General features: G+C 45.8%; 1 protein-coding gene across 1 annotated transcript in view; it reads right to left on the bottom strand.

Annotated features, from left to right (window-relative positions):
• Positions 1-5908: 5908 nt before the first annotated feature.
• The window catches only part of CHD6 (chromodomain helicase DNA binding protein 6), an 83718-nt gene continuing 64060 nt past the window's right edge, over positions 5909-25566 (bottom strand). Inside the window, exons 26-32 of the mRNA XM_080925641.1 lie at positions 23226-24797; positions 20038-20189; positions 19496-19702; positions 18028-18480; positions 15516-15707; positions 14543-14662; positions 5909-8969 (exon numbers count right to left, since the gene is read on the bottom strand). Of these exons, the coding sequence (XP_080781767.1) occupies positions 8082-8969; positions 14543-14662; positions 15516-15707; positions 18028-18480; positions 19496-19702; positions 20038-20189; positions 23226-24797 (3584 nt within the window). The 3' untranslated portion in view covers positions 5909-8081. The remainder of the gene's footprint in view (positions 8970-14542; positions 14663-15515; positions 15708-18027; positions 18481-19495; positions 19703-20037; positions 20190-23225; positions 24798-25566) is intronic.

The following is a 25566-nucleotide window of genomic DNA, read 5'->3' as shown; positions in this document are numbered from 1 at the left end:
GCCATGTTAGTAAACAGTTGAAAGTTTATCTATATAACACATTTATACCTAAACATGTTAGTGTGGGTGGTTTCACAGATGTCACATATATGTCACACGTGTGTCTATGGGAGTCGCCTGGTTTCAGGCTTCACCTCCACTATCTCTTCCCACACCTCACCCACTCCCGTGGGTAGACGGCTGCCAGGGGCTCTGCAATAGGCAAGGCCACCTCTGTATTTGTGAACAATATGGTCCCTATCAAACTCTGGGAGGAAGACAGGTCTGTGCATCTTGGTCTAACCCATAGAGTTCCTTGGTCTCCAGCCAAACTTTTTACACAAAGCCTCATGGGGAGTAGGAAGGTAGGGATTCTGCCTGGGAGACTTAGGATTCCTGCTCTTAGGCAAGACTGAATGGGAACATCGGTGCTGAACTCCAGCCAGGGAGAGGGCCCTGCAGTGTAAGGCTGAGCCTAGCCTCGAGACCTCCTACCCCACATGATGGGGCAGCAGAGATGGAGGGGCCTTCTTCATTGAACAGACACAGGAGAAGAGGCCCAGGCCATGGGGGAGCCAGGCTCCATTTCAGCTTCTGCAGAGACCATCCTAGAGCCGACCCCACTTGTAAGCACCTGGTTTCCCTGGCTTCAAGGTAGCAGCAGGCTCTGAGCCCCTTCCCTGGTCTGAGGGGAACATAAGTCCTTCCTCCACTTGAAATAGCAAAGTCTGGGGCTTCCCAGTATTTACTTAACTTGGGTGCTGGGGGTCTTGGTCCCACTGAGTCACAGAGACAGCGTCTGTTAACGCTGCTGCCTACACTGTGACCAGGGTCTTCCTTCGTGTTTGCACAAGGTTTTATTCTAGAGTCCCAAGGAGTTCAAGCACTAATTATCCAAGGGATTAAAAACTGGTCCTGAGTGGGAGTTCAGACAACAGGGGCCATGTTTCACTGGCCTGTGGGTGAGAACTTTTGTAAGAGTTGCCACAGCCACGTAAGAAGGGTGGCTTTTGGGGTCCCAAGGATGAGAGCTGGGAAGTTGACCTGAATTAGGAGGGGATTCCTGGATGCTGGGAATAGATATAGGATGCAAAAGATGCTGAGACCTTGTGTCCAATCTCTGCCGAATCCTACTTCTCCCTCCTGTCCTCCTCGGCAATCTGGCTTTGCTGTCTGGAAAGTCTGAGATCTCCCGGTGGAAAAGCCTGGGTCAGAGCTGAAGTGGGGGTGGGAAAGCCATGATGGGAGTGGTGTCTAGGCAGCTACAGCTGTTTTGGTCTGTCATATTCTGGGCAGATCCAGGAAAAAGGAAGCATGCCGAGGGTTTTTCTCCATTCCCCTCCAACCACTTTGCTCCCTATATTCAGCCCTGCAGCAGGGGTGGAGGTGTGTGTGGGGGTAAAGAGAGAGTGCCACATTTTGGCAATCATTAAGAGTCTGAGAGCCCAGATGCACTGGGAGAAAATCAAGGTTATCTGAAGGCTGGCTACAGTCATGCACTCCAACAGCTCCCGAGTTGTGGGGCCTAAGGACAGGTAAAACTCAGGAGACTTTGTTGAGCTACTTGTCTGGCCTCAGTGTTGCATTGGACCCTCCTGATAAGCCTGTTTTTAAAGCCAGGGGGACATTGTGGTGTGGGTGAGGAGAGTCACCCCCCTCCACACAGAATCTGCTTCTGTATCTCCCTATTACCTTCGGGTTGTATCAGGAACCTGTCAGCACCCACGGATCTGTAATCACTCAAACTGTGTTCTGTGAATTAGGCTCAGCCTGCAGACAGCTTATTTGTCTGCTTCAGAGTGTGAAAATAACTGATTGCATACACTGAAAAGTCAGGGAATTTGATCGTGTTTAGGTCTTGGGGAAGCAACTGTTCTGATGTGCAAACCCCTGTCATGGCAGGAAGACACCGTTTCACAGTGCTTCTAGCTTCCAGTTCCAGCATAGATGGGGGAGGTGCTCACAAAGCCCCAGCCCTAGCAGAGGCACTACTGATAGCTGCTAGGGGAGGAAGACCAGTTTTCTCCAGGGTTGCAGCTACTGGTCGGCTGCCCATGCTCCAGTGGATGGCCCCACACCCATGCACACACTAAAAACACTAATGGTTCAGTGGTTAAACAAAAGAGACAATGGAGATGAAAGATGGGGAGGGAAGGAGTCTGGAAGAAGTTTGGGGGTGTGTGTAGGAGGGTAACTATGAATAAAACATACCATATACATCCATGACATTCTCAATAAATAAACAAACAAACAAAAAACTGTAAATATCTGAGTTTCCATGCTCTGTTGAATGAGGTATGAACCAACACAGAGCTCACACCCCCTGTAAGGCAGCCACCAGCTAAGTAGCCAAGTGTCAAGATTCTGGTCCCCATCTCCTGCCACCTTAAGCCTCCATGTCACCCTGGTATGTCATTCTTAGTATGACCCCGAGTAGTAGGCAACCAAGGTCACAGGAAGACAAGGCCTGTCTTCCTGTGTGGGTTCCTTGTGATCCACTCTTCCTGCCAGCTTCTGTCACTTAGGAGGAATGTCAGTTTCATTGTCAGACCAGCCACAGAGGGCTGGACCTCCTGGTTATCTCCTTATATCCTGACTCTCTACATGCACTTCCTGGGTCCCCCCTTCAGCAACCTCATGTCTTGACAGTATCTTTAAATTTACTCCCTTGAGGCTCTTTCAAAATGTGTGGGAGGGGCAAGGTAGGACAGACCAAACTTTTCCTACAGTGGGCACGGACGCTGTAGGGTTTTACAGGATGCTCAGGAGGGCTGCCTGCAGTCCAGGGCCGCTTTGAAGTCTGTTTTAATTTAAATGTAAATGTGACTGACTCTCCCATTCTACTGTAGGATCCACTTTCCTATAGAACCATGTTTGAGTTTATATAAGTATATTTTAACTGACTTAATACACAGTCTATAAATTAAATCGATGTTGTGGGCCAGGGGTCAGCAGACAGGAATCTTGGTCAAGGGCCAGGGAATGAGTATCTTAGGCTTTCACAGCCACAGGCTCCTGTGACAACTGCGGTCTCAGCACAAAAGCAGCATGGCCTGGAATGAGTGTGGCTGAGTACCAACTTTATTTATGGTAATTTAAATGTGATATAATCTCCATGCCCATGGAATAGTCCTTCAGTTTTCCCATAATTTATGCATATGAAGTCTCTTCTAAGCCACTGGTTGTAGTTGGATGGCTTCCCTCTAGAAAGCTATGTGGGGCCTGCAGCTTCACGCACAAAGCCAAAGCCACAGGAAGGACAGTGCCTTTCTGCTCACTGGCCATGCCACCGAAGTGGCCAACTACTCGAATTGGGGTCTCATCTGGGAAACACGTGATAAGCTCATGTCTCTTGAGCACTGGCATAGTGACCCACAGAGGCACCAATAGGGGCCATGGTTATCATCAGTGGAGCATGTAGTTCAGCCTGGGGTGGTAGGCTGTGTGAGGAGTGTCGATCTCTTTTGTAGGTCTCTCTCCCTCAGGTTCTCATAGCTGAGCAGGTACTCGAGGCATGCCATTCTTCTTCCCACCTTTGAAGCCACTTCTCACATGGCTCCTTGGCCCTACGCTGGTGAGTCCAAGCACTGAGATACTGAAATGTCTCCAGATTACACCTGGCCCAGAAACCTCTCAACACCAGCCTTAATTGCCTCCTGATAGGCCTCCGGGCTGATACTGGTGGCAAAGAGCAACATGAGTCCCTCTCCCTCAGCCGTCTGCATTTAATCCTCATTTATGAAGCCCACAGGCAGAATATCTGTCTGCTCCCCCCACCCTCAACTATTCAGTCAACTTAGGGCTCCGGAACCAATCTGGATTCTCAAAGTTCCGCTGTCACTGACCAGTCCACTGGCTAGACAAGCTATTTACCCTCTCTGGACCTCAGGTCTCTCATGGATATAGAGATAGGCAAGGCCATTAAACACTGAAGAATTCCTGGTAATGTGTACTGAACCATCTCCCTGTTCCTGGCACTACATGGTCTCCTCATCCACCCAGAACATAGGTCATTTGGAAAGAACCTTTCTTGTGTGTGGGCCCTGGTTTCTTACAGTGTTTACCCACGTATGTGCCTTGGAACCAGCAGCAAGTACTTCTCTGCTCTTTTTACCTTTGGTTTCTCTTCCGGATGGAGCAACCCTCACTGGCTTCTGAAAGGAGCACATGACTCAGGACTTGACTTTACCCATTTCCATCAATCCCACTACCCACCCTTCAGAGGATCCACCCCAGGTGAGGTCTCCGCAGTACCAAGAGTTCTGCTGGGGACACTATTACTCCCTTCTCACCCAGCTTTGGTTTTTCTTCTCCAGGGCTCAGGCATCAGAGCTGTTTGGGTCACACAGAACTGTCACCTGCCACTGTTTCCACTGCCACTTAGTCCCAAGCTAAGCTCATTAAACACTCAGTGGGAGACAGTACTTAGTTTACTTGCTTCTCATCTCATCCCAGATATCTTGTATGGGGACCACAAAAGAAGCTATAAGTAGCATGTCCTAGGCTCCTGCTGTTCAGCTCTTGTTCTTCGGATAATAGGTCTGAAGAAACTGCCAACATAACCAAACTAAAACCGAATCCTTGGGTTTGGCCAATTCTGACTTAAATTCTTTTGAGGTTTCCAGATCAAGCACATGAATGAGACCGCCTAATGAGAGAAGATGCCAACGAATCATGTGTAAAGGTCTTCAATGGGGGTGGCCTTGTGTCTGCCCTTTTTCCCAGTGCCAAGTTTTCATTTAAGTTCTTCGGAGTTCTGGTCTCCAAGTTGAGAAGTCCCAGACTAGTATTACGGAAGCCAGGACTGGGTTGTTGTCTGTCTGGCTTCAGCTATGTCTCCTAAGGCTAACTCTTGCGCAGGGTGGAGGTGTGGGTTACTTGGCTAACTCTTGTAGGGGAGTGCAAAATGTACTGACCCTTGCTTTGGTGAGGGAAGGATGTCTGGGTCAGGGGCTAAGTCAAGGAACAAAATCAAGACTCTGCTGGTGAGTTAGCTCTTTGTCCAGGAGGGCCTCCAAAGTCTCCATTTGAGATTTAAAAGGCCTTTCATTGTGTGTGTATACACACGCATGTGTGCACATGTGAGAGGATAACTTTTAGCAGTTTCTCTTTACACAAGGTGACTTCTGAAGATCAAACTTACATTGTCATGCTCAGCAACTATTCGCTGGTCCTCCATTAAGAGATCTTAAGCTGAAGACCATACTTCCTCCCGTGAGAAAGAGCAGCTAAGGGCTCTGGACCCAACTCAATACCTCTTAGATGCCTATGTGAGGGCTCCTAGATTGAAACTTCACCCATACGGGAGGCTGCTTTTTCCTAACTGAGGCCCACTCCTTTCCCTCTGGCCTCATAGGTTATCTCATCTAGTCCTTCTGGAGCCAAGAAGCTGTGCTTCCTCAAACCCAGGGAAACAAAAGTTCTTAAAAAGAGATCAGGTATTCTTGTGTCTTATGGGCCACACCACCCACAACAGCCTAGTGAGATGTGCAGTATGGGTTTGAAGAAGTGTCTTTAGGAAGAACCTTTGGGCTGGTTCTGGAGGGAGGCTATGCTGCTAACTCCTTTCCATGCCACAATTTGATCTGTGTTCTGATAGTAGAGATGGGTCAGGTCAGTTCCCAAGAGTGTTGTCCAGTAGGAATCAGGCACCCAGAAGGACTGTAGATTCCTGGTACTCACGATGCATTTGTAAAATGCCCAGGTAGCCAGACATCCAAGTGCTACTGAAATCCTTAATATAAATTTGAATTTTGAACTTCCTTTTTAAATCCAGGATCAAGACCACAGACAATTTATTACATGAGACATGGGTGAAGAATGGCTGAGGGAAGGTGTGAGTGACATGGAATTAGATGAAGAGGCTCAAGTTTGCTGAAGAGAGTTTAAATTTGGCTTTTGCTCTCGGAACGTTAAAATAATCATAAGAAGCACTTATGCCTTACAGAGCAAATAATCCACAGTGTCAATTTCATTTTGCAAACAGTATCACAACAGCAGTCAACAGAAGCCTAAACACCCGAGAGTTAACATACAGGTTTTGGTAAGATATAACAAGGGATTGCGCATGCTGGTGGTTAAGTCGGGTCCACACTGAACCCTGTGACCTACTTGGAGGCTTAAGTGGAAGCTGGGGAGAGAAGTTCTCCACAGGAAACGACACAGGAGGCGGCAGGACGCGCGGACTCTGCTGGGTGTCTATGATGCTCAATCGCAGTAAGGCTTTCAAGATACAGGAGTTCTTATAGCACTTGTATTTTAAGGATTTAGGGCAAATACATTTTTCTCTACTTGATAAAAAGAAAATTAGTACTTAAAAGGTTCAAAAATATATTGATTGCGTGTTTCTTTTACATAAATAAATTATATTGATTTTTAGGATTTAACAGCTGAAAAACCCTTTCTGCTTCCACTGGAGGCAAAACTGAACAGAATGTTAGTTCAACAGTGAGCAGCATTTCTAAGAAATCTGTTATCAGCATCACAGACCTTCTACAGTACAAAGGCGTCATTAAATATCATTTATTCAGTTCTCGGATTCTTTTTTCTTATAGATCAGTTATAGAATTTCTAGTTTATATCTATGATTCATAAAACTGGGACTCTCCGCTTTGAAAATACACCTGATTGGCTTTTTTTTTCCGGTCACAATTTAACAGACTTCTTTGAGATGCTCATTTTAACATTTACATAATTTATAACCCCAAATGTATAAAAGACAATGACAAAAATCATCATAAATAAATAATGCAAACTGAAATAGCATGCCAAACTTTCGGACCTTTTGATAAATTAGCAAAACTGTAACAGAAACAGTAAAAAAAAAAACAAAAACAAAAGCAAACCCCCCTCCCAAAAAACAAAACAAAAAAACCCACAGTCAATTGTGACACCGAAGTGAACCTGGTACTCGGGACACCCACCACCTGTCCAGCCCCTGAGCCTGTGCCCCAGAGAACTAGGCTTGGCTGGTTCAAGTCTCAGCAGGAGCTGTCCACGGAGGAGACCATCAGGAGGGACATGATGTAAGAGTGAGGGAAAGAAAAGGGGAAGCTGAAGTGCCGCCAAGTGGGCTCTCCCTGCTCAATTTTTCAACACGCTGCTGACTAACAGAACCTTGCCTGACTGACAATTTGGAATTTGGGCCCAACTCTAAGATACAGTCCGAGTAGAGAGAAAATGGAGAGGGACAAAACTTCACAGTTGCAATGTAAAAGATGCTGTGCGTGTTTTGACACGCTACGCTGATGACAGAATCTAGCATTACCTTCCTAGGCTCCAAAAAGCCTGGCTCTGGGTGAAAGAAACAAAATGAAATCCAGCAGGTTTCCTAAGAGAGGACACGGGTGGCTGCAGTTCCCGTGGGCTAAGTGCCAGCAGCAGCACCTGTGGGCCCTGAGCAGCACCCTCCCAGTTGTGCAGTACCTCAAGGTGCTACAGTGTCTCAGATTCTGCAGGGACGATAGGAACACTGCCTAGCTGGCTGGTACTCCTCCTTGCTGAAGGGGGGAAACTGTTTCACTATCTGTTCCTGTTCGAAAGAAGCCATCAGTATATGCATTCTGAACCTTTAGTTTCTATGCTGTAGAATAAACTACTCAGTGACCATGATAACACAGGGACTCCTGAACTACAAAAGTATACATGGGCACTTCCTATCATGTGCCTTTTGGTTTCCTTGATAGGTTCTTATTCAGTTGCTCACAGAAGAACGAACTTGCATTCACTTTCATCTTTGCTCTTTGGCCCCACAGTGAGTCCCTAAACAGCTTGCTTCTGCCATTTTCTTCTTCAGATAAGTGGGACTTGAAAGAGAAGGGGAAGGGTGTATGTCACCAAGCACTATATCAACTGTGATTGCTGGAATGAACCGGATATAAGAAAGAATTTTGTGCCCCCTAGACTAGGCAGGTGACACTTATCTAACAAAGTGGCAAGACCCTGCAACTATTAACATGTTACCATAGTTCTCAGACAGGAAATTAGGTAGGTAATATTACTGATGAAAACACAGGTTCTTATGAAGGTGAAGTGAAGGAAGTAACAAACCTTTATGGGATAAGAAACTTACAAGTCACAATGATTTCTTAAATGAAAAAGTTCTAATTGGTATCATCGTTGGAGTCTTTGAACCCCTCTTCCCTGGCCTGTGCAACGTGTTCTCTCTGTGGGGACACAGTGGCTCTGGACTCGGTGCAGTTCTGATCACTGCCTGGCTCCCTCTCACACAAAGAAGCAGGCTCTGGGGTGGGGTTGTCCCCCTTTGTTTTCTTCTTTTTCCTCTTCTGGGTCTCTAGACCGACCATCTCTGAGTGTCTGCCCTGCTGCATGGCTGGCAGAGCCATGCCCATGCCAGGGGAGAGAAACATGGAAGGGTAGATGAGTCCAGGAGACACTCCTGGGATGAGAAATGGGTTGAAAGTCACAGGACTACTAGTAGTTATTGTGGGTTCCGACTGATCAGAAAATGGACTAGGGCCAGGCTTATCTTCAGCCAGAGTGTCTGCTTTTACATCACGGCCACTCAGCTTGTCCTCTGTAGTTTTTTCAGTGGCTGAGGTACCACTTTTTGTGCTTGCGAGAGATGCTGATGCAGTGGTCGTGCAGGTGGTTGCCATGGGTGTGTTGAGGAGTCCACCAACACCAAACATCTGGGGTACTGCGGCCATGCCTGGCAGCATCATGGGCAGCATGCTCAGGGTGTTCTTGACCTCTTCACCACTAGGCATGGTGGCAAAACCAGCTGGGAAGCCCACCAGCCCAGTGAGAGGAATGCCTGGAATATTTCTCACATTCTGCAATCCTACTAGGTCCATCCCTGCAATCAGCCCATTCATGAACAGTGGTCCCATTCCAGAAGGAGAGTCTGCTACAATGGCTGGAGTTTTTAGGAGTTCATTCCGAGGCCGCCTCCCCCTCCTGCGGGGGCCTCCATCTCGAAGCACAGGCTCAGGTAGGGTGTGATTGAATTTGCTTTCTGGGAGAAACCCCTAGAAAAGGACAAAGAAACATTGGATGCTGAAAGTCACCAGATGGCAAGTGGTGGCGCAGCTGTGTGCTGGCACAGCTTACCCTCAGTTCTACACAGGCTCTAGTATAAGAGAGTATCTCCTGTCCAAAGGCCCAGAGGGGTTTGCCTTTCAGAAGCTGAAAGCATTTAGTGGCAAGGGAGCAACCAGATGCCTGTTCCCAACAAACAGTGCTTCCAATACTGACGGGCAAGAACAGTTTCCATTGTATGAGAAACTGGCAGAGGTGGGAAGGGGAGACCAGCACCAACAGTGCCTCAGGTCTTGATTCTTAAGGCTACAATCCCTTTATTCAAAAAATTTTTGAACATTTCAGCCATCTTTCTCACAACAAGAAGATTGTTCTGCCGCAGCAGAGCTGAGTGTGCTGGGGTGGTGGTTGGAGTCAGATGCACTCAAGTTTACAGGTGGACTGGGGAACAGTACAGCTGATGGTGAGGTTCAGGACAGGTCAGCTTTGGTTAAAGACACACACACATGAAGTGAAGTGTTTAACATACTTCCCAGCCCATAGAAGGGGTACTTACTAGGGACATGGCACCCTAATGATGTGTGCATCCCAGTATTTTATGAATTCCTGGAAGTTGTGAGTTGAAATGAAAACGGAAGTGTACATACAGGCTGTAGAAATGAAGGACCTTGAGCACTGCTGAGCAATGCCACTCAAGTAAGTAAGGCTCTAGTTTCCCTTAAGAAAAGTCTCATCATTTTCTTCTTTTTGGAGTTCTTTCCCTGCCCCTGTTTTGTTTTGATTTTTAGTGTGTGTGTGTGTGTGTGTGTGTTAAAGATAGTCTTTTATATAACTAGAACTTACTCTGTAGACCAGGCTGGCCTCAAACTCACAGAGATCTGCCTGCCTCTGCCTTGTGGGAGTGGGACTAAAGGCACTGCAATTTTTTAATTAGCAAAAAGCTCCACATTCAGCACTTCTGTTCATAATGTCACCTAGCACTAAACCCATGGAGCCTTCCCCAAACGCCTTATCAGGACCACAGCACAGACCACACTGAGCAGAGCTTTGACAAACAGGAAAGACAAGTAGGAAGAGCGGTGGAGGCTGCAGCAGAGACCAGGGTTACAGAAGCTACTGAGGTTTATAAGGTAACACAGACCCACAGGATTAAAATACCCTCGTGTTGTTGAGCAGCCTCCACCTTTTCTCATACAGGTGCGATACAAAGAAAGCCCCCTGTGTTGGTGGCTGTTCTTTCCCATGCACACAAAGGAGAGGCCCCAATGTCCTTATCCCCTTCCTGTGGTCCAGTCTATAGCTAGCATTCTCTTTACAATGTTCCTTCAGCTCTAGCAAGCACGAAACCTGGATGCTTAGAGTGCCAGTTCTATGCCATTGCAAACAACACCAAGGAAGTGTGGTTCAGCCACTTGCCCCTGTGTGGATGAGCCCAGCCTCTCTCTGAGCAGATGTGGTGCCTCCTCAGAGTGTGGAGTGAGTGCACAGCAAGTGTCTGCAGAGAAGCAGGGCTCCACAGCCGCTCATCTGAGACTCGGAGGCAGTGTTCTGACTCTACTCCTCAACAGAGCAACCCTATTGTCAGGACCTGGAGCCTTCTAACATGGAGAGGAAGCCATAGAAGCTAAGGGTATTAGCCTGGAGATTGGGTTTTTGAGCAGGTAAGGAAATCTACTTACTACCCCCTGAGACTGCTATAGGAATTTACTCAGAGCTCTGGTGCCTCCCATTGCTTTTCCTGACTCTGTTCTCCCAGAACTATTAAAAAATATAACAGTCAACAGAGCTCTCCTTGAGGATAGTCATGGGTGTTGGAGACACTAGCTTCAGGTTTTCAGTGAGCTATAAGAACAGGCATGGCAGGCTCCAGGAGAAGCTCATACGATGCACATTCCCCCCAAGGGAGTAGTCAGCCCTGAAGAAGCTGTTCAGGAAAGAGTGGTTTTAGGAAGAGCAGCAATGGAAACGCGACATCAGAAGCCAACCCCAGGGCTCCAGCACCTCCTCTCAACTCTCTGTCAGTTGGTATGAGTATCATATCACAGAAAACTAACGACTCACAGACACATGACTCAAATGTTTGAGTCCCCAGAGCTATTTTTGAAGTGCTATGCTTGTTCTTCACTTTCCTGAAGAATGTTCTAGGGAAAAAAAACCAGTCATCACCGACAAAAAGCTTTATCATGCCAACGCTGAGAGAACGTCTCACAAAGCCATAGTTTAGTATCACTGATCTAGAAGGAACCTCTTCAACAGTTACACCAGGAGTTCTTCTCTTTCAAAACCGAGGAGCAAGGGCCACCATGGGCTGAGTGGGTAGGACTGAGGAGGAGAGCACCCAGGCTCTTTTCTATTACATCATGTCAGGACCACCCACCGGCAATATGCCAGGGTGGCTTCTCTGGAGTGTGCTGGGCAAGAGCTCACTCTGGTTTTGAGTCATTCACTAGAAATAAACTCCTAGATGCTTATTTCTAGAGAGACAATAAGGCCTGAAGGACGAAATCCAGCCTAAAAAATGATTTTCTACCACTAGGTCTTAAGCTCACTGATATAAACCATCTTGCTCTGGGCTTCAGTCTATACCATGTCATCTTGGTCCCTTGCTTGTCAATAGCGTCACTTGCTAAGAATAGCTGCATCTCATGGCTTCTGATTTCTCTGAGGCTTTCCTCCGCCGCCCACCTCCAGAGAGTCAGAGAAAGGAGCTGGGGAGTCTTCCCTTGTGCCACACGTGCTCTAGCTCCTCCCACCGCTGTCCACTGTGAAGGGTACAGTCCACCTCCGAAGTCTTTCTGCTACGGAAAACAGGCCTGATACCTGATATTTCCTCAGGCTCCAGGCCATTTAAGAGTATCCCCTCCCTGCCCTTGCCGAGAGTTCCAGACAGAGCAAGCACGAGAGATGAAAACTCAATGGGGGGTTGGACTGCTCTTCTTTTCTCTTCAGGTCCAGAGAGCAGAAAAGCCCAGGTGAAGAGAAGCAAAGGGACTGAGAGAGGAAGTCAGCCCTCAACAAGTTCCTGTGGAGGAGGGCTAGCTACTTCAGCCACCCAGATGCTGCCCACCACAGACAGGTGCCCCTCCCAGCAGCACTCCAACCACACACAGCAGCCAAATCGGGCTTTGGCAGCTCTCCATCTTGGTAATTGTACCCTGGGGAGCAAACCTGCTTCCTCTTCCAGAGGAAGCCTAGAGAGAGAGAGCGCATGGAGAGCAAGAGGAGGTGTGTCTGTGCTCAAGTAACAGCAGAGGCATGCAGATGACTGAATGACACTTTAGCCCACTTAAGCCGTATCGATAGATTATGGCATCTGTTCCCACCCTGGCACTCTTGGGAAGGAGCAACAGAATGGTGACTAAGTCATTCTTGCTACTGTTACAAAGGCTTATCAAACAAGAACTGGGTGAAAAGAGACCTGGTAATTCAATGTTTAGAAATCCCCAAAGCAAAGCAAAACAAGGCCAAATAATACCAGGTCTATAGGCATTTTTGGAATCACTGGTAAAATCTGAGTGACCTTGATGGCACATTCTATCAACACTCGAATGTAGGACGGTGGTGGTACCCAGGCAGCTACAGCATATCTGCAGCAAATAAATGAAGATCTCGCTCTACAGATCTGAGTGTTTATAGATGCAACTTATAAGCAAAGCTAAGTCTGGAGGCCCTTAGTGTTAGTTATATAAACATCACCTAGGTAAACCTCAGCATATATAGCTGGACTTTGAGCTCAAACTAAGTTCCTTATGGGTTTTAATCTATTTTTAGAAGGGAAAGGGTTTCTGCCTTGGACTTAAAATGTTAAATTATATATGTATATATTAATATTAAAACCCCACTCCCAAAGGTGGGGACAGCAAGGGCTTTATGGCAATGAGATCATGGGGGCCAATTCCTTAGGAATGGGCTCGAGCCATCCTATGAGATCCCTCCCAGAGTGTGTGTCTGTCATATCCAATGTGAGGGTGCAGAAGATGGTCATCAATACTGGACCCTCACTTGATACTCAACCTTTAATTTCTAAGCCTTGGGAACTATGGGGAATAACTTTCTATGGTCTATAAGCTTCTTGGTCCACCCACGTGAATGGTCTAAGAGTTCCTTTGGGAGAGAAGAGGCAATATGCCCTGGCACAGCTGTGGAGAACCTAGGTGTTGGGAAGACTGAGAGGCCTTGAGGGCCAGGCAGACAAAAGCTTCCTATTCTTGCCTCAGTGTAGAAAAGGAACCTCAGAGGCAGGGAATGTGATTTCATAAAGGAAGGAGGTGTGCCACAGAGATGAGGTTGGCTTGCAAGACTAGAAATGGGTTTGCTGGCAAAGGGTCAGTACTCATAAAGGAATAATGAGCATTAATTTCCAGGGAATATGAAGGAAACCGTTGGGTATATAGAAAGAAACAAGAAGGCCAATGGCATGTCCATAAGCTAACAACTCAGGGATTGCAACAGGACAGGAACTGGAGGTCTTTCTCTGACTTTTCTCAAGACATTGAGGCACAGGGGGAAGACTGGGCAAGTGTAGGTAGGAGAGAAACAAAAGCTGAGTCAGCTGGTCTAAGAACAGCCTTTGCAAGAGCAAGGACAGGACAGGAAGAGGTAAGGTAGGGAGGAGGACCTTTCAATGTGACAGATTTGAGGCACTGACCAGGCCCGCTCTCAAGTAGCAGTGGCAGCACATACAGATGAGTGAAGGCAGTTGTCTGTGGAGCTTCTGTGAGTGACAAGGCCAGCAACAACTCCTTTCTGCCAAGCAGAGTGACTGGAGAGGGTAGGGTTTGCAGCTGAGATAAGAAATCACAGAGGTGACCCCACCTAGGAAGCTGATATAGGGAATGCTGTATTTGGCTGAAGAGCTGAGGAGTGTCTAGGAGAGCTTGCATTTATGAAAAAGCTGGGGAAGAGCAAATGTCTCTACAAGAATTTCTAGAAGCTCCTCTCTGGGATGCACCAAAAGATAAAATATCCAGGATATACAGTAGGCTCACTGGCAAATGTTTCTTAAGGGAAATGTCACTGCCGCCCCCTAGAGGTTAGACTTTTCTATTCCAAACTTGTGTCCATCTGTAAACTATAATTAACTCAGCTTCGTTAGACTCCAAGTATTCTGTGGATGTCTTTGAAGCTGGTTCCAGTCTTATGATTCTATAATAGGAAAAGGGCAATGCTTAGAGTCAGCTGTTTTTCATTGCCAGTGCAGAAGCACTAGGGAGAAAATGCTTACTTAAATGGTCATTAAAAACTTAGGTAAGACATGTTAGTTTCCCTGATGGCGTCTATTAAACTTGGAAACAGCAGACTGCAGTCCAGAGCTAAGGGTTTATCCTTTGTGACTGTACAAATAGATTTAACACACTGTTTAGGAGGTGAAGATGGAAAACATAACCTCAGGAGACACACAGCTGCTCGACAAGGGCTGTGGCACTTACTGTGGTTTAAGCTTTCTGTGCTGGCCTCTTGTCCTCTGGCTACCCACTGATCAGCAGGGCTTTCTCCCAAGTGTGCAAGGCATGGCAAAATCAAGATGATCCCCTTGCTCCCACACCCAAGTCCCTCTTCCTACCCTCAGTCCTGGCTCCTTGGGGACAGCAGGAACCCTCTCTTCTCCACCTAGAGAGCTGATGTCTATTTTTCCAGGTTCTTTGCAGCGTGGTCTCCTCTGCTTGGGTTTGTCTGAAAAATTCTAGGTTAATGAAGAAAAATATTACAAAGCATTCTGTCAGTCTGATATAATGGCGCTTTTCAGTTGGTTTTGTTCTTTTCTCCCTGACGGTACTTTACACAGAACTCTACCACCAACCCTCACTTAACCTCTCTCCCTGAGGTATCAAGACTCCTACAGCAGGCTGAAAAAGAAGCTGTGTAGGCCCCATGCCTTTGGTTGGGGCCTCGAGCTGACTTAATCAACTTCCTAGGGCACCCAATTAGCTGGTTCTGTGGGTCTTGTGTGAGTGCAACTGTGGTCTGTGCCCCTTACTCTATCTATGTATCTTGAGTCAGATGGGACGGGAGTGAGCCTCTGAGAAGTAAGAAAGGAAGAAGCAAGACTGAACAGCAGTGTTTAGGTGCTGTCCTACAGGCTCCTAACCTGGAGAACAGAGCAAAGGCATTAGGTGACTTGAATGAGAATCCCAGCAGAGCAGCTCTAAGCAGAGCCCCTACAGAAGTACCAATAAAATAGCTAGGGAAAAATTTCCTAAGTGGTAGAACTTATACAACCTAAGGATTTCTTTGTGAACTTACAATGCTGTTTGGTCATTTCTGGGGAGATACTGGGGAAGGGGGTGAACTTAAGTCTGCTCTTGTAATTCTGCTTTTGTGTCTAGTTGTTGGTATGCTCTTGCAATTTCTATTATTTGGAGACTTCAGCCAGGATTTAAACCTTAAAAACCAACCTCCCCCCAAAAAATCCTTAATATAATGCTCTCAGTCAACATATATTTCTTCCAAACAGCTTCCACCCTCTAGTTTCTGGCAACTGTTCCAAGTGAGCAGTGAGCTAGCAGTGGTCTGGGGTAGCAACAGTCAAGACTTACTGCCCCAAAGCCAGGAACATCCAAAGAGTAGTCAGCCTGCTGCCGCAGCCAGTCAAGTAGACTCTTGCTGGGAACAGCTTTCTCAGCCTGGCTGCTGGATGCTGCTGTTGGCTCAGGAGCTGAGGAAGCAGCTCCCGGCCCTTCAGGGTGTGTGGTGCTCAGAGTAGTCTGTCCTGCATCTTCATGGACTTCCTGGATTAAGACAAAAATGAGTAATGATGGCAGGATGAAGCCAATTCCTGAAATACCCATCTCTACACTGCTCACATCAGTCAAAGGGCTCCGGTAGAGATGGGGTATTTGACTTCCAGCTTCTCCCACTCCATCTTTACCACTGGGTGTTTGGATTTCAACCCACTGTACCACTGACTCCTCACTGCTCTTACATATGCTAGGTGCTTACCCCTGGTCTGATCACTACCCTGTCTACTCAGCAGGCCTGACTGCCATCCTAATCTCCATTCCTTTGCCACCGTCTCTCACTGTCACAGGCACCTCCTCCTCTGTCCAGCATTCTGTTCAGATTTCTTACATCCCAGACAATTCCATGCTGGGCTTTACTCACCTGTTTCTCCTCTGTGGCTTGACTGTGTCTCTCTCAGCTCAGCATCACCAAAACAAACAATCCTACAATAGTGCTAACAATGCTTGCATCAACAAATTTAAAAATTATCCAGAGAAGAAAAAAACTGTATTTTTTCCTACTAGTCACTCCTTTGGAAGACTACTGAGCACTTGAGGACAATCACTGCTTGGTATTTTTTACATGGGTCTTTAACAGTGGAGAGAAAGTTCATTCTCGGCATGTATGTAGCTGGGGAGGTGGTTCGGTAAGTACAGAGCTCAGGTTGTATGCATGAAGATCAGAGTACAGTCCCAAGAAACTGTTTTCTTTCTTTCTTTTTTAAGGGGGAAAAAACCAGGTGGGACAGGAAAGATGGCTCAAGGTTAAGAGCACTGGGTATTTTTCTAGAACATACACGGTGGCTTGTAACTATCTGTAACTTCAGTTCCAGGGGATCTGATGACTTCTGGACTCCGTGGGCCAGGCATACATGTGGTATACACACACACACACACACACACACACACACACACACACACACACACACACACACACACACACAAACCAAACCAAACCCTAGGTGGCAGCACATGCTTGTAATGCCAGAGCTGGGAAGGTGGAAAATGAGTGGATCCCTGAGCTCACTGCTCAGCCAGCCTGGTCTAACAAGCAAGCTTCCAGGCCAGTGAGAGATCCATCTTAAAAAAACCAAAAGGTGAATGAATGATATCACACATGCACACGCGCGCGCACACACACAGACACAGACACACACACACTCACACGCACGCACACACTTCCACCCCAGAGAAATGATGAAATCAGAACTGGTAGATTTGAGGGTCCCACTGATCCTAATGACTAAGATTGGAAGTTCAAGTGAGTCCACAGATTTGAGACTAGTCTGAGCAATACTGAGTATACCACTAATCTTGCCCATCTTAAAAAAAAAAACAAAAACGGTTAGGATGTAAATAAATGTCATACTATTACAATGAAAGCACAAGACTAAACAAACAGTAAAATTAGTCTATAAAACTAGACAGGGAAAAAGATATGCCTCTCCCACCTCTCAAATTATACACAGAACCTGAGAGGAAGACACAGCCAGATAACACAGGTCTCCAGAGATGTTCTCAGTGTCTGGAGAACAGGGCCCTTGGCCTGATTTCCTGCTATCACTCAGCAGCTGGGCAACTGAGGGCCATTTTAAAAAGCTTTTAAACTTCAAATACCCATTTTTTTTAACAGAGTTGTGAGGCTCTAATTATAAAATCTCTGAACATAGTACTTGGTACACAGTAGGCATTCAGTAAATACTCTTATTATTCATTTAAAAGAAAAAACCTATCAAATACTTTTAGGACTCAAGATTTTAAAATATATCAAAAACTCTAAACCTAACATCAAGCACTAAACAAAGTCTAATGAGGATTTTTCTCAACCCCCTCTATGGTTCATAATAACCTTCATTGAGTTTAGAAAGTACTTTCTGTGTGATCTGCAGGAATTCTCACAGCAGCTGTCTTAGATGTGTTAGGACTAGAATACAGCTTGTTGGTGTGCCCCGATCAGTACCAGATCAAAGCCAAGATCAACCTTCTATCTTCCACATCTCAAGTTCTGGAGAGCCTCCCCATGCTCAAGTAATGCTGCCTGTCACCTGGCCTTGCTTATTCAACCGCTGGTGGCTCTTTTGAAGCACTGTAGGATTTGTGTTGCTTCTTTGAAATTAAACCCTTTGGTTCATTTTTTCAGACTGTATGCATTAAGGGTCACCACTGGGTTACTATCATCTATTCTAGAAAAGATGGAGGACATTTCATAATGGCAGAAAACAAGAACAACTTAAATAGGTGTAAAAGGTCCGTAAATGAAATACTTGATGTCTGAGAAGTAAATTTCTCAGTGTAGAATTGTTTTTACCTTGTGGCCTCATATGCTTACCAAGATTCCAGCCTGAAGTGTTTGCTCCTTCAGAAAGATGAGGTCCATCCCTCCTTCAATATGTTTTCGCCTCCCCCTTCGCCTTCTCATGGCAGCATCATCCCTCCTGAGGCTTCCATTGACGATCTGTCCAGTTACTGGGTGGATTAGGCCGGCTTGCAGAATTCCAGACAAGTCCATACCGAGGGCTCCTTGCAGTGAGCTGACAGCACCAATCTTAGGGGTGCTGGCGCTCACTGGGAAAGGAGATGTAGCTCCTGGAGACCCCTCTGATGAGCAGGAGAGGTCTATAGCTGACTCCCCATGCCAGCCATTGAGGACAATGGGGGGACGCCCATGGGTGGCAGAGTATTCTTCTAGGCTCCGAGCTTTGGCATCTCTTTCCACCTCAAACTCATAGGGATGTCTGTGCTTTTGTTCATCTTTTGTGAACACTGGGGCTAAAAAGCTCTCCTGTGAACACACATGGCAAAAAATTTGAATGTAAGTTCTGTGGCCAAACACCAGCTTCTTCTCCAGGCCTCACATTATTTGCTGCTATGTTCTCTGTGACACGAGGCTCCTCAAAAACCAGTACTGAACCACCAGATTCAATCTAGAGTCTACTGGTGAATCTATACTTTTAACAGGCTTTCAGACTAAATCTGTAGTTGTAAGCATAAGCCCAGGGATTCTCAGCCTCAGCTACATACAAGAATCATTTGGGAAGTTAAAACAATACAAAACAACTCAATATCTAAGTTACACCAGACCAAGTAAATCAGAGCCAGCAGTTTTTCAAGGTGTCTGGTTGAGTCTAACATGGAGTCAAATCAGATTCTGTTTGCTAATAGCTCCTAAATCACCCGCCTTCCTTCCATATTAACACCCCTTTCTGCCCTGACTTCATAATTAATATCTGTCCTCTTAGGACTTAAAGACACCTATTCTCTTCCCAAGTCATAGTTGCCAAGTTGATTGCTTTTTCTTCCTCTAACCTGCAGCCTAGAAGGTTTTCTCTGCAGCATCCTCATTTGACATATCTTTCCTTTCTTTGCTTCGCCTGACAACTTGCAGGCTCTAGTTTAGGAATAAAACCCTGCTTTTACTTCTTTGTACCAAAGCTTTTTTAAAAACAATTTTCCTCCATGAGACAGGGTTTCTTTTTGTGTAGCCCTGGCTGTCCTGGAACTCAACTCTTTAGACTAGGCTGGATTCCAACTCATAGAAATCAGCTTACCTCTGCCTTCTGAGCTCTGGGATTAAAGGTGTGCACCATCAAACTACCCAACCTCACCAGCTTACATATAAACTTTTAATAGTTTCTCACAGTCTACAGAATAAGGTCCAGAGTCCTAACTGACAGTACTACCTGACTGAAAAACTAAGCCCAACCCCCAAAGTACTTGTTGAATAAATGACTCAACAGAAAGATGGGATGTTGCTGCTGTTCTCATAAGTAACCCATACTAACTGTACCCTTCCTTACCTTCTGGATCTGGGCTGCCAATGCTGCACCATTGCTGAAGCTGTGTTCTGTTACTTCTGGCTCTGAGTGGCTGCTTCGAGAACCTGCACTGCTGGATAACACTGGCGTGGGCAGTACACCTGAGGGCTCATACTGGTGGCTGCAGGGCCACTTCCCCTTTAACACCACATGGCAAATATTATCTAGGCGGTTAATTATCACACGATCCTGGGGGAAAACAGCAGCACTTAGAGTAAGGGCTACATTTTTCACAATTTGCTGACCAGAAAGAGTATTCAGACACACTCACTATACAACCTACGAATGTCAGTCTGGGCAATGAAGAATACATCTTTAGTGTTACGACTAGGGGCAACTTGCCAATTTCCTTCCATTGTTTAATTAGTCTGGTAAATATTATGCCTCCCCACCCCTTAGTGATTCACCTTCAATGTTCAAGTGTATAGAGCCAAATTTGTCCAGCAGAAGTCTTTTTAAAAGGTTTAATGCAAAGGAACCAAAGCTGGAAGGGCCTGGGTGGAGGATGCAAGCTCTGGTGATACCTTTGGCCATTCTGAGAAGGAATAGAGGGTTTTCTCCTGCAGCAGCTGAGCAATGGTGGGAGCCCGCACTTCCTGTGCCTCTTCCCCAAGGTCTCCTGCAATGCCTGATGCCGAACTCTTACTCTCTTCTTCAGAGTATTTGCCTGGGTAGTCTGCAAAGATAGGGTAACAAACACTGATGTGCGAGCCCGTCTCTTCTGTCTTTAATTAGTCCACTTGGTTTTCATTTATTTTAAATTATTTATAAATTGCCATGTTTTCTATTTCCAGGAGAACTAAATTAGTTAAACCAGAGGCAAATCCTGCTAGGGCCACTGAGACATGTTGACATCTAAGACTATCTAAACATTCCTTGCTAGCTTAGAAGACAAGACAATACCAAACACTATTTTGACAATTAAAAAGAGGAATGAAATATGATAAACTAATAGGATGATATTAAGAAAGGATGACATCATGAACCTCCCAACAAGGAGCCATGATTCATGTAAAAAGTAAAGCAAATGAGCCTGAACTTTACCTTAAGGCCAAATATCTATCTATCTATCTATCTATCTATCTATCTATCTATCTATCTATCTATCTATCTATCTATCTATCTATCTATCTATCTCTATATATCATCCATCCATCCATCCATCCATCCATCCATCCATCCATCCATCCATCCATCCATCCATCCATATCTTGAGACAAGATCTCATGCAGCCCTGGCTGGCCTGGAACTCATTGTGTAGACCAGGTTGGCTTTAAAATTAGAGATCTGCCTGTCTCTGTTTCTCCAGTGGTGGGATTCAAAGAGCATGTCATCATGCTAGACAAGGTCAAAGTTCATTTTTAATTGTGGTCTGGCATCTCAAAGATCTAAATAAGTAATGACAGACAATAAGCAGAAGGCAGTAAAATGTTCAAGGTGGAAACACAGATCTTTGTCCATAAACTGACAGGGAATGTGTTACTTCCCACTGTGACATGGGTCTCCCAGGGAGCCACAGAAGCTCTTTCCTATGAGCAGTCCTGCTAGAGTCTGAACTCTTAGTGCTCCCCCTGCCTCACAGGGGAGAGAAGAAACCACTAAGTGTAAAGCAACAGCTAGATTGTGGTAGTGCTGCACAGAGAGTAAATACACAGCAAAGTGATTCACACAATAACCCAATGTTCCAGATGCTGAGGCAGAAAGACTGGGATTCTGAGGCCAGCTGTGTCTATATAGTAAGAGACTGTGTCACCCTCAGCCTCCAGGCTAAAAACATCTAAAGAGAAGACATGACAGGAAGGTTTATTCTAAGTAGGTTAATAAATGGGGGATGGCTGTGCAGGCGAGGAAGCAATGGGGGAAGGGCAGGGCATGCCAAGGAACCAAGACAGGCAGGAATAGGGAGAAACATGAAGCCAGGGGCAGGGATTGCCTGGATTATCCTGAGTCCTGTAAATCATGACATAGGACTGGAGTTTGCTCTGGAGGCAATGGAAGCAGCAGTGAGAGGTCTGAAGCAGGAGCACAACCTTAAAGAGCACTGGCAAGCTACTGCTCTCAGGACATCGGGATCTCTCATTTCTGGAGTGAGCTAACTTGCTTGCACTACCTTTTCCACACCTCTGTGGGCAGTGCACTGTAGTTGGTACTTACCATAGAGCTGCCAGTCTCGGCCTCTACCACAGAAAGGAAGAGCATTCTCCTCTAACTCCTATCTACCCTGAGCTCATTTGTCTGCATTTTTAGTACCCCATCTTTTTAGTGGTTTATTTATTACACAACAGGGTCTAAAAATGTGAGTCTTATAATTTGATACATGGCATGATCTTTGCTGGCTCAGGTTAAAAGGAATCCAGGGACATGGTCACAGAAAGGTCCTCCTGGCCTGGTTTGGCCCCAAGTCCACCAAGTTATTTTCAGATCAGTTTCCAAGTCCTTACTGTAGGACTTTTATGTACATTTTAACTCGGGTTCAGTACCATTAGTCACTAATCACAGTGATAAAAACGAAAGGTGGAAGTTTTTAAAAAATGGCAATATGGGTTGGGGAGATAAGTCAGGGGGAAGACAACTGTGCAGTTACTATGCAAGCAGGAGAGCTGGGCATGGTGGCCTAACATCAGTGCTGGGAAATCTGCAGAGACAGGCTGATCCCAGGATAGCCAGTCTAACTGAAATGTGAGCTCTAAGACCCTGCCTCAAAAAATAGAGTAATCAACAATTGGCCTCCAAATATGAATGTGTATTTGTGTGAGTGCACACACACATAATGTGTACATACACATACACAAAACACAAATAAAAAAATTAAAAACAAAAAGAAGCTACATGACCCAAGATGGTCAGGCTTTTTTTCCTCCACTTAATACAGGACATTCCTGTCTCACTCCTGGAGACAGTGGGAAGAACAAACCATCTACTTTGCTCACCCTCACCCAAGCTCCTACCTAAGGAAATGAGTAAAAACTGCGGCTCACTGCTGTGCATCCTGCCTCACTGTATGTATGTTCCCATAAAGAATTTCAGAGCCACCCAGATTTTTTCTTTTTTGAGGGAGGGTCTCACTATACTGGCTGGTTTTAAACTCAAGGGATCCACCTACCACTGTCTCCTGAATGCTGAGATGAAAGGTATATGTCACCACACCAGGCTTGAAACTCCTTCTAACCTGAATCCCCACTTAAGATTTCCCTATTTAAAAAGGGTAAATCTATGTTTTCAGTTGTTTGTAACTGTTATTTTTATTCGTGTTCAGTTCTAAAAGAAACCTAACACAAACTCCCTGACATAAAGCACAGGGTTTTGACGATGACACGAACAACTGCTTTCTATGCTCACCTCAAGTCCAACTTGACTTGTATTTTTGGAGTTCCTGCAAATTAACGGCACCTGTATTAGTTGCAGGTCTCTTATGTCCCAAAGCTGCTCTACTTCAGCTCAGTTCATCTAGCGCAGGACACAGCGTTTCCCTGTGCCAGTCTGCACCCTCTGCACATAAGCACAGTTCCTCTGGGTAACACGGCGGAGGCAGTGCAGGCACTGACTGTGACTCTGCTGAACTACTCTGCTGAATTTACAGATCAACCTTGTACATCTTGGGTTTACCCACATGTTGAGGGTGGGCAGGCCCATTTTAGAAGTTAAAGCTACTGATTGTGGCTCCGCCAGCACCCCTTCCCATTACACAAGTACATATTTAAGTATACTGTACCTTGACTGTGGCAGGTTCCATCTTTCTCATAATCATCTTTATTTTCAAAATCCATGTCTTCTGGTTTGGGTTCACTTCCCTCAGGAACATACATGGAGAAACTCTTCCCCCCCTCTGAACTTTCTTTCCACGGTTCTTTTAAAAGCTCATGCTTCAGTTTAAATGGCTCTGTTGAAATAACAGCAGGCTCACCTTCCACTGTGGTATGATTGGCTTTGCTTCTGTACAGGCCTGCCTGATGAGCCTTGGGCTTCTCTACTTCAGACCCCTCACTCCCCAGGCCATGTGCCCACCTTTCAATGTGTTTGCAGTGGCACTGATTGGCTGAGGGAGGGAAGACCCTCTGTGGTCCAGGAGTCTTGCTTACCACCTCCAGCCTTCCTTTCTTGGCTTCATCTTGGTGGAAGCTGAGGTTCTTTCCCCTTGGGAGGTTTGCAGTGGGCTTGGTGAAATCTAAGACCTCTGGCTTTTCTGTGGTGCTTGCTACTATGGCTAAGGTTTCATCCTCATTTTCCTCCTCTTCCTCATCACTCTGATTCAAAATCAACTTACTTTCTAAACTCTTGTTTTCTAATAAATCAATTAATTGCTGATCTGACGAGAAGCTTCTTTTGGAGTCATAGACGCTAAGGCTGCATAGATCTACAAACCCACTTTCGTGTCCAGTATCTAAGGTAGGGGAAGCTAAGCATTTGGCCTCTAGGTGACCTATGCTTTCAGGTCTTTGCCCTGTCTCACTGCAGCAGGGCTCCCCTTCTTTTGAGATAGATACCAACAAATGTTTTCCATTCTTAATATTCATTTTAGCTACTCCTGCTTCTAAGCTGCTCATGAGAGAGGAAGCTGAAGTAATTTCTGCCTCAATACCAGGAGGCTGGCAGCTCTCATCCCTGCTGGCTGAGATGGTGACAGTATTTTTCCTGGACTGTGTGTTGGTACTTGGGACCTCCTGAAAAGAACGTGGCTCCTGGCTCAGTCCTGTCTTACCATATATCATGTTCTCCAAAGACTCAGGCAGCAAGCTTTCATCATGGTCAAGAGAAATTACCTCCTGAACTTTGGAAACAAAGTTTTCACATGTTATGTCAGGCAAACCACCCTCAGGCAGGCAGAGAGGATCATCCTTGCTTTCCATTTTTACCAGATTCTCTGGCTCACTTTCAAGAGACTCTGAAGTCCTACTCATTGGGGTATAAGTAAGAGATTCATATAGTTTAGAATTGCTCTGGTAAAGGCAACAGAGGCTTCCAGCTGCCTGTGTGTCAGTTCTTTTGTGTTGGGCATAGTTTCTATAGGCATCTAGGAAGGATAGCTGGGGGTCATTCATGATGTAATAGTCAGTACGGTTGAGCCCATGTTTGGCGGTGCCAATAAGCAGGTCTCGATCATGTTTCCCACACTCCCACCAGACTGGGAGGTAAAGGCTGGGTCTGCAAAGCTGGAGGCGCTCATGCAGTTGAGGACATGTGAGCACCTGCTCACGGACTTTTCTCAGTAGTTCAATGCGGTACAGAGTCTTTGCTGCCCGCTCCTCAGTGATTGGCTCAACATAGATACTGGCATCAGGGGAACCTGGAAAGAACAACACACAGAGCTTTACACATCAGGCCGCTGTAAAATAGAAACAAGCAACAGTTCCCACTTAAACTAATGTTATGTGCCCTGACTAAACTCCTGAGAAGATTTTCCAGCTTCCAAAAAAGCCATTTTGCTTAAGGTAGCATGTGGGTTGATGTTAAGGTGATATATGATTGGACAGTGGAGAGGTAGGTGGGGAAAGAAGCTGGAGGAGCTGGAGAGGAGGCAGGAGGAGATAGAAGCAGATGTGTATGTTTCTCTTTGCTCATCTGTAGCTTGATAAGGTTCTTATGATTATTTCTAAGGGTTTCTATGGGTCTAATTTATCTTATCTGGATGGGCAATTTATCTTTGTCTGCTGGTTGTGAGCTTATTGTGTAGAGAGTTTGTGGATTGAGAATTTAACATATAAACCTGTTTGATAAGTTGATGGTTATGAGTCATGGTTTTACTGGGCTGTGGAGGACAGTGTGTGTAAACAATGGCTGAGGTGGATGGGCAAAATAAATCGTCTGGGAAGCGAACTGAGTGGAGGGGCACCTTATAGATCTCATGACAGCATCCAGGTGCCTGGCTCTGCACTAGAGCAGCTCTAGTATAAAGAATTAATGATCAAGTTTTTTTTTTTTTTGGTCAGAAGAGAGTACAGAGTTTACCCAAATCACGTGGGAATTTTCACCCACCGTTTGGAACTAAGATATTAGTCTGTACACGAGGCAGAGTGAATGCAGACACATATTAGGGAAGTTATTAATAAATGAAG

Source organism: Micromys minutus (assembly GCF_963924665.1).
Source record: "Micromys minutus genome assembly, chromosome: 11".
Lineage (NCBI taxonomy): Eukaryota > Metazoa > Chordata > Mammalia > Rodentia > Muridae > Micromys > Micromys minutus.
This window is presented reverse-complemented; position numbering and strand designations above follow the sequence as displayed.